At 40.1% G+C, this 9,604-nt stretch overlaps 1 protein-coding gene across 1 annotated transcript; it reads right to left on the bottom strand.

Moving 5' to 3' along the window:
* Positions 1 to 84: 84 nt before the first annotated feature.
* On the bottom strand, positions 85 to 9,087 carry ccnf (cyclin F). The gene is made up of 17 exons (XM_041995776.1): positions 8,822 to 9,087; positions 7,196 to 7,350; positions 6,957 to 7,063; positions 6,801 to 6,868; positions 6,441 to 6,637; positions 6,171 to 6,224; positions 5,719 to 5,823; positions 5,473 to 5,550; positions 4,866 to 5,020; positions 4,367 to 4,531; positions 4,066 to 4,189; positions 3,789 to 3,969; positions 3,556 to 3,643; positions 2,076 to 2,175; positions 1,784 to 1,920; positions 1,179 to 1,357; positions 85 to 915 (listed from the first exon to the last, which is right to left on the bottom strand). Exons 1-17 carry the CDS (start codon positions 8,832 to 8,834, stop codon positions 470 to 472), a joined length of 2,352 nt encoding a protein of 783 aa, XP_041851710.1. The 5' UTR covers positions 8,835 to 9,087; the 3' UTR covers positions 85 to 469.
* Between the last annotated feature and the right edge of the window lie 517 nt (positions 9,088 to 9,604).

Here is a 9,604-nt window from a genome sequence, read left to right as displayed (position 1 = left end):
TGATAAACGAAAACAGACAAAAATATGACAGCTATGTTTTTCAATAACAACAGACAGTTTTCCCTCTAAAAAAAATAAAAAATGTACAAGATTTGTTTCATTTATAACTATCTAATATGAGATAGGTTTCTGTAGGAGGCTGTTAAACAAGTGAAATGGCTCCTGAGGAAAGTCAAGTTATGTTCCAGTGGTTTCTAAGCTGACTGTCTTTGTTTAATGGGAGGTATTTTTATTGCTCCATGCATGTAAACATGTAAATGAAATGTAACGTGGCAGAGAGGCAAGTTTCTTGGTAATTCATTTTTAAGCTTGTTTGTTTTTCCCTCCTTGTCTCAAAGCTCAGTCTTTTGATCTCCCAGCAGTTGACTAACCAGAGTGGAGTCTCAGGAGGAGACACCCGAACATCGAGAACAAATTAAAAGTGCTGGAGGTCTTCTCTATGAACAGCTTGAGGTCAAAGACCCATTGTCTACAGACTCAGAAACCCTGCGTTGGAAGAATACTCTTCTTCCAGATCCTCTTCTTCTCTTTCAACCTCACCTCCACTATGAGCAGCTACATTCTTCCTCTTCACTTGTTTGGTGGAGGTGCCCCGGGGCCTCTGCATGGGCACTAATAGGCGGAAGCCTGGCTGGGCATTAACAGAAGCTCCACCCAGGGAGCTGGTAAAGGTCTTGAATGTGCAAGGCATGAAGGAGGAGGAGGAGCATGTAGATGATGGACTGACACTCTGGACGGATGAGTATCCTGAACTTTGAAGGTCTCTGGATAAGGAGGCTTCTTGTCTTTGGCGATCCTGCTTTGTTTCACCTTCTGCTTCACAAAAGCTGTCTTCATCGCTAGACAAAGCTCGACAGTGCTGAAGTCTTTTTTCTGCTTCAGTAAGTGGCTGCAGTGTGATGGAGATCATAGAAGCTATTGAAGGAGAAGAGGTGAAAAGGTTAAAATAATACAAATAACAAATCAAAACCGTTTTTATATGATGGTCCATTAAGATGAAGAATTCAGCTGATGAGTCATTTCAAGTAATATCTCCCAGTAAAAGGAAAGGCTCATGCATTATTTTTCTCCTCTGCATGTAGATTAGTCAATTTATATGCATTAAGCTTTAAACCAGAAAAAAAATCCTGCTGGAGTAAATGTGCCCAGCCACTTTCCATTATCTTCTCCATACTCACAATCACAGTCTTTCTCCCCCTCGCCCTCTTCTTCGTGGTCTCCCTCATAACCAGAGCAGGAGGAGTCCAGACTCCAGTCCAGGATGTCTCCCAGCAGCATCTCCTCCTGATTGGACAGCTCTGCTGTAGGTGTGGCTACAAAGCTGCCTCTGTGGGCCTGAATGCTGTCATCACGTCTCCTTGAGAGTAAGCAGACAAGCGGAGGGTTACAATGAGTCACAGGAGCTTTTTACAGATGGCACAAAGAAAAACACCTTCTGGACGAGGCGCCTCACAAGTCCACAAGTCACAGCATACAGGGGACGCTGAGAGCTGATAAATGAGCAAGAAAAAACAGGCAGGGGCAATGGTCTGTCACTTAGTTCAGTCTCGTAACTCAAAATCATACTCCGTTGGTAACCTAAAACGCAGGTTTTAGGTGGCATATTTTGCAAAGAAGGGAGCTATGGTAAACAGAAGAAATAATCTTGTAAGTCAAGTACTATGTTTTAGAAAAATGGGAAAAATTTGATGATTCAAACAGATTGTGTTTATAAATATTTTATAGCAGCTTAATATCAACCTGCACTTATATTGGGGGAGCTGTATGTTAGTAGCTGGCTTACCTCTTGTTGGTGCTTGATGGAGATGCTAGAAAGGTGTGGATGTCTGCTGCCTGACCACCAGTGGGACTGGGGGGCTCCATCTGAGGCTCAACTTCTGGAATCTCCAAGATCTGACAGAGCTCTTTAAAATCCATCACCTTGCAAAAGAGATGATTTTTTTTTTCAAATATATATTCATGATCAGTACAATTCAGGAAGAAGAGAACAAAAAGACACAGGGCATGTTGTGAAACCAAAATGTCAAATTTCAACCTTTTATATTCTGTGAAGAAAAAAGAAAAGAAATAAGTACCTTTTCTTTGCTGATTTGCTGATAGGCCTCATCCTCAAATCTTTGCTTAACACCAGTAAGAGAGACGTGCCTGTAATCTTTGGGAACATCTTGACTGAAACTGAGGAAGAAATAGAGAAAAGAAGAAAAAAAATAAATAAAAAAGGAGACCGAGTTGGATTCTCTGTGCTTACTGTATCACTATAAATCAACTAGAGGAAAAATCTTGCTACAGGTCCATTTGAGAATTGCAACTGGTCAATATAATCTTCACCTATTAAAATGACTCACTCTGCAGCACGTTTCTGTGACGACTCACTAATAGTTATTAACTCAACCACTCCCACATCAAGTAAGGCTTCTTTATGACTCTGCAGCTCTCTGCCCTTCTTGTTTGCTTTAAAACCCTTAATGGCCCTCCATTTTCTTGGTAACCAGATGTTTTTAACGTTTTATGTTTAATCAATGTGTGCATGCTGAAAACAGCCAGACACATCACCAATCAATTCCTGTTATCTTTTCTGAGGAGGAAAGAACGGTGATGCAGTGGTCATGTGTGAGTCACGGTGCAGAAACAAATCAGACTAGCAGATTATTTTCAGAGCCATGTTCTCTGGCTTCATAAATATTGCAAATTTACTCTATGCTTCTAATTTCAGATTGCGGGTTTTGGCCGGCTGTCGTGCTCTAAAACAGCTGAATGAATGACCCAATCATCAATACAACACAAATCAAGTCTGGTTTCTTGTAATATGTTGTGTCTACAGTAGATATTCTGAGTAATCACACAAAGCTGGTGTCATTATTGGCCAAAGGTCAGTATGCCCTTGATGCCAAGCTCTTGAAACTCTTGACATGATAACAGAAGCTGCAAGCAGATACTACTCAATGTTCAACACATAAGTATGTGAGCATATGTGACTTCTACTTACAACCTGTTTAGTTATAATATTTACTGTGAAACAAATAGACTATAACTTAAAAAGGGGGAATAACTTTATATAGCAACGGTGTCAAATGATTCGTGTGTGAACAGAGTGATCAATGGCTAGAGCAGGCGTGGCCAACGTCGGTCCTCGAGAGCCACAATCCTGCGGGTTTTCCAAATTTCCCTGCTTCAACACACCTGACTTACACTAATGAGTCATTGTGCAGATCCTTATAGGCTGTTGGATCCATTTAATTTGAGTCAGGTGTGCTGGAGCAGGGAAATTTGGAAAACCTGCAGGATTGTGGCTCTTAAGGACCAACGTTGGCTACCCCTAGAGGCAACATTTGAGCAGTAGAAACAGCTGCTTCATATAAGTAAACAACTAGTGACACAGTAGATCTTCAAAATACAGCCAAAAGTAATAAGGTGAGCTCATTATGGCTGTTACAGGTTTTACTGCTCGGTGCACTCAGTCTGAATACATGACAGACTAGGTGGTCTTGCAAGAAGAAGGGTGTGAGAGAATTTAATTTATCAATCCCATTTAAGAACACACCCTCAGTGACTTACCACTTGACATAGAGCAGCACAGACAGAGGGATGAGGTCTTGCTTGGAAAATCCTGTGTAGTCAACTAATAGGGTGGGCCAGATGGGACCTGCAGAACCCAAACATAAGTCAAGATTAACATAAACTTTTCACCAGACTAAAACTGTAAATTCACTTTGTTTTGAAAAGATTATTGGCATGAGTTAAAACGGTGTTGTGTTGCAGATGCTGTGTGTGCGTGTGTGTGGTGTTACCATAGTGATGTAGTGCCCGTGTAAGGAGTAGTGCAGCACAGGCCAGTTTGGCAGGAGGGGGTGTGGTGAGAGCCGAGTAGAGCAGTGACAGCTCACAGATATAGCTGAACAGGTGAGTGGTTCGCCTCTCCAGAGGGAGCAGAAAGAGTAGTACCTCCCCGTAGTCCAGCAGTGTGGGGCTCTGAAGAAAAGTGAATAGTAAAAGAACTCTTTACATTAGACAAGAGCCTCAAGTTGCACTTAGTCTGTGTTTCATGTGGATAGTTACTGTCCTTACCCTGATCTTTCCCTCCAGCACAGACACAACCTCTCCCATCATTCGGACCAAGTCCTCATACTTGTAGGTGTTGTCTGTGAGCCAAACAGCCTCGCGTATAGTCAAGATTTCCTTACTGATATAGCTGAAAAGAAACCCACCATGGCATTATCAGCTTAGATAAATGGTCTAAAAAATTACCATTACTTGAAGAGAATTGTTTCTAAAAAGGAAAATTATACTACAACACGTGGCTATAGGACAAACAAGGCTATGAAGAATACAGAGATCACAGAGGATTTTGGTGTGTGGCCATTCTTACCGTGTGCAAACCACCATGCAGGCAATTCCTAACAACTGAAGGCGAGCCTTGGGGACAGAGCGCAGAGTCAAGTAGCGGTCCACGCAGCCTACTGTCACATGTAACGTCAAGCTGGAGAAGTCCTTCATAGTGGTCACCTCCACAAGCCAGTCAACAAGGATGTACCTTGTAAAATGGAAAATTACATGTGTGAGTATAATCAAGCATAGAATAAACACAAATGAAAAATTTTAAATGGGGGGGGGGTTATATTAAAATTAAATCTTAAAACTCATTTGTGATAATCGAATCACATTTTGAAGTCTGATATTATTCGGAGGCAGAGGACAAGCTGGTGTTCTCTATCATCTGCTCATCGGTAATGTCATTAAGGAAAGCCAAGATGGTCTAAACACAGTGAGTCATCACAATGACTAACAGAAGCACTTGATTGCCTAGATATCATTATTCACCAACGGACTGGAATCATTTAATGGTGGAGGTTCCTATTTCCCTGTACCTCATTGTGTCTTTGATGCCTTGTCTGAGGATGCCCTGAGTGCAGCATTGTGATGCCAGATTGGAAGGAGTGAAGAGCTGGGCTACTAAGTCTGCACACGCCTTGGACTCCAGACCTAGCGGATTCCCTCTGCTGCACACTTTGGCCAGAGACAACTAGGAAAAGAAGATCAAGATTCAAATAGGAGTCAGAATGGCTCAACAGAGCTTGACAGCTTTTTGAGCTGTGCTGCCATAAAAGAAAACAATATGACTGAATAGTGCAATAGTTTACTGCTTAAACGAAGTGCTGGAGATTCAGATGAGTCATGTTATTGTGACTCATTGGAGTGAGCAAAGAAAGAAAACAGCAAGTCAACAGTTGTCAAGCCCTTTTGACACAGCATGATAGGGCTTCAACATCTTCATGAAAAAAAGAAAAAAAAGGCAGAAGAAATGCTGTCAAAAGACAAAAAGCTTCACTGCTTTGTTTTTTGGTTGATGTTGATTTATAGGCGAGGACTAAGAGAAGTAAAAAGCTCCAGACGGAAAAAGAAAGCAGTCGCAAGACACACACACACACAAAAAAAAAACATTTAGCAGATTAAGTCAATTAGTAAATCACACACCTGCGCTTCCCAGCATCCTTTGCTAGCATAGTCCCTGAGAGTTCGCACACATTGGAGGTACCTTCCTGGATCGGCCATCTAAAATTCAAATGCAAATATCAAGCACAACTCACATTTGGCCTAATGTGTCACTTGATATATTTGCAAGAGTTTCCTTTTCCATTTTATTAACATTTCTTTATTTAGTTGGTTTATTTCAATGCACACTTAGATGTTAAATGTGCCTGTGGTCAAAATCAAACTTACCGCTGCTTTACGACTGTGCTGCCACAACAGGTATGAGCTCTGTAGACAGCCGGCCCGTGATGAGTCTTTTAGCATGGTTATGGCATCAGAACGTCTTTCATCCTCCTGGAAAAAAAAAGAAAACACAGTTCCAGATGTTCATGAGACATTTTAACATCTCATAATGATATTTCTGAGAAGGCTGTCATAAAAGAGCCTGCCAAATTTGTGAAGACTCCTCGTGTGTCATGCAGTTAAACAATACAACACATTGAGGATGTGGGTAAGAAGCACTGACTGGGACAAAGACAACAACAGGGGAAAAATATTTATTATTCCCTCTCCATGTTGCTAAAAACCAGTCAAACAACCCCCTGCAAGACCAGCACATAGATTTACATTTTTTATGAGGAGCTAACAGAAACTGGGCAAACCACACCCAGATCATTAGTTTGAGCCCCACTCTCACTCACATCGAACAGCAGCAAAACTCTGGCCAAACAGTGCAACAAAGGGCCCCTCTTTTCCTGCAGAGAAAAAAAACATATGTATTGTTCAAACAATCAGAACATTTGATACTTTACATTACTACTTTTTCTCAAAACCATCAACACAGCTAAACGTTTTCCATTTGACAAATGGAGCTGCAAATGTCTTGAACCTGATTAATTTAGCTAAACAATCTATGTTGATCATTCTCATGGCCAATGACAAACTTATTCCCTCTGAACAGTTGAACCTACCATGTTGGTATCACACTCAGCCTTGAGGCGATCAAACACCACAGCCTTACAGCAGCTGCCAGTGGGCGACCATGGCGGACGGATGAACACCCAAGTGAAGGGATCTGCTTTAGGAGAGCGCAGGCTCTCTGCCAGGCTGAAGAAGTGGGATGCCTTTCGACCACACACGTCTGCCCGCCCCTCATCACTTAACAATGCTGGAGGCAAAAAAGAAGACACTTGTGGAAAGCTGTAATCATTTCATCAATAGAGTTTTTGTATCCTATTTGACACAAATTTATCCATCATGGTCTTTTAAACAGAAATTGACAGTGCTAACTCTTTACCAAAAACAGAAGAAAAAAAAATCATTTAACTTACGCCCTTCATTGTACAAGTAAGCAATCCCAAGCTTCACAGCAGCCTCAAAGTTTCCTTTCTCAGCAGCTCTGAAATGAAGAGAAATTTAAACTAAAAATCCATCATGGCAAACATTGTTCCCCTCTGTTTAACAGCAGGAATTTCTAGGAACTGTACCTTTCAAACAGCCATAAGGTGTTGGGGGATGGCCACTTGTCTCTGAAACTGACCCTGGCCCAAATACTGGAGTGGTTGTCAACAATGTCACGCAGCTGGGAATTAACCTGGAGCAGGAGTGTATATAAAAAAAGAGAGAGAGAGAAAAAAAGAAGAATTAACAAGATGATAAGCCACATCATATCTGTGGATACTACAGCACATGCATGCTGTGTAGTAGCGTTTGTTTGTTTACGCACCACTCTGACAGACAGGAGGTCCTCTGCAGAGAGACACTGAAGAACACAGAGAACAATCTCCTCAGGTAAAGACAGCAAGGTTAGGGGTGGGGATCGTTTACGAACCCGCTTCCGTACTGGAACCGAGTAGCATTTTGAACAACGGCAGTGGACAACTGAAAGAAAATAAAAAAATCAATGTTACTTATCTCATTATTTTTAACAAGCAGTTTTGTATTCTTAAGCAGACTTCCTTTAAAGTCCAGCAAACATTCAAATACGCTAAAGTCACCAAATCACTTGACATCTAAGTGCAAAGCTGGCAAGCTAATTCTCACATTAGTGTGGAACAAATATTTGCTATTCATTTAAAGTAGGCCGTAGCTCGTTAGGTTAGTATGCTAGCAGGTTATGGATTTACACTCAAAATAAAATGTTTTGGGATGTAAAAACAAAACTATGAATTTGAGCTACATTAGCTTTCTCATTTCTATTTTTTCATGACACTAAATCTACGCTACTACATCTTAGAGGGAAGCAGTTCACTTTTTGTGCAAGCTGCTGAAAATAATGGAATATTCCTCACATCCTCTACACAACAAAGTGAAGAAACAACAAAGAATGATTGTTTTTATTATTTTTTAACCCTACTACAGCATTGAAATTTCCCTCTGGGATAAAGAAAGTATTTTTCATGTAATTTTCATTTCACCTTGGTACATTTGACATCAGACAGCTTTAATTAGTAGTCTGTTGTCATAAATTAAATATTTAGTCAAACTACTCAGGTTGGCACAAACAATAAACCAGAATCAATTATGGATTAAAAATCATAATAATTAGCAGATTAATCCACAACTATAAAACACTCCCTAAGTTTTTGAATACAAAATAGTTCGAAATGAGCTCCACTTAAACCCAAAAAGTGAAATCAATGAGTGATATTAATCTAAACAATAATCACTAGGGGCCATCTTTCTGCAACAAGTACTCTTAATACTCCTGATGAAGCAATAACCTTAATAGAACAATGCGAATTGTAACAGGATACTTTTAGAGAAGTATTGATATGTCTGCTAAAGTAAGTAAGTATGTAAAGGAGAACATTTAACAAAAACTAACGTATGCCACACCAGGGTGGTCTGCTAAAAGCATATGATTGAATGTGAATTCGTATAAAAACAATAATAGTAAGAAGACCATTTGTATTAAATTAAACATGCATAGGAAAAATAGCTGCATTTAGAGCACTTCTCTACAGTGTAATGAGTACATCCAAATGGGTGCATTCTGGTGAGCGCCCAAATTTCCCTCCTTTGGCTTAAATAAAACCAGCGTTAAGTATATATTAAGTTTGAGTGGATTTGCAGTACGATTTGAGTTTATATACTGCAAACTATAGCGTTCCAACTCTAAGAGGGGGGATGTTTTAACTACATTAAATTGTCGATTTCACTTAATGCCACTGTAACTCTCAGTAGGAACCCATCGCATCAGTTAACGTATGAGCTGACTAGTTGCTAGTTACCAGCCGAAAGTCTGTATATGATCAAATACAAGTTCTCACACACTTGTTTTTAGATCAAATCATCCATTATCTGACTGGTAAGAATAAGTCCCGTCAAAAAGTGAGGAAAAGTTACTTACCGCCCGCTTTCATTGCTATTAGTGATCTGTCCTTGTGCAACGAGGCTTGTAGATTCAACACTGTGCAGCTATTTAAACGTCACTTCCTAAATGCTAATATTACACACATGTACAATTGCAGAAACAATTACGAAAGAATCAAATATACAGTATAACAGTATCTGTTCTGTTGTAGTAGCTGACTAATATCTGTACAAGTTGCAAGTTCTTGCCTGAATTCAAATTCAAGCATGCGTCCTTACTTAGACCCGCCCCAAAAATACTCTAGGACCGCCCGCGCTTAACGTTTAAACTCTGCATTCAATTTGATTGGTGAAGAGTGATGACGCCCATGTAACAGAACGCGAACTTTTGATTGGACAATCTGAACAACGTTAACAGTGGTTGGTCAAAGTGTACAAACTGCACAATGTCAGAACCTTATTGGAGAACGTAAAACCATTTCGAAGTACGCGCTCGCCTGTAAATGTATATGATTGGTTGACCTGATTACGACGAAGGTCCATAGAGAGTTCTTCTACAAGTGCACTGTGGGAAATGTAGTTGGACTAAAAACTATCATTTAAAGGTACATCATTTAAAGAGACAGGTGCAAACTCACCGTTACCGATCAAAGGAGAATATTTTGACATGCAAAAGTACAATGTTTCGATCATAGTCCCGTCTCACATTCATGGCTGAAATCTATTTACTTTGTTTCACCTGAACATTCTGTATTACCAAATGTTATAAACTGAAAATAATTACAAACTAAGCAAAGATACGAAGAAATAAAACAACAGG

Source organism: Melanotaenia boesemani, chromosome 2, assembly GCF_017639745.1.
Source record: "Melanotaenia boesemani isolate fMelBoe1 chromosome 2, fMelBoe1.pri, whole genome shotgun sequence".
Classification (NCBI taxonomy): Eukaryota; Metazoa; Chordata; class Actinopteri; order Atheriniformes; family Melanotaeniidae; genus Melanotaenia; species Melanotaenia boesemani.
Note: the sequence above shows the minus strand (reverse complement) of the source record. Positions and strands in the feature narration are given on the sequence as shown.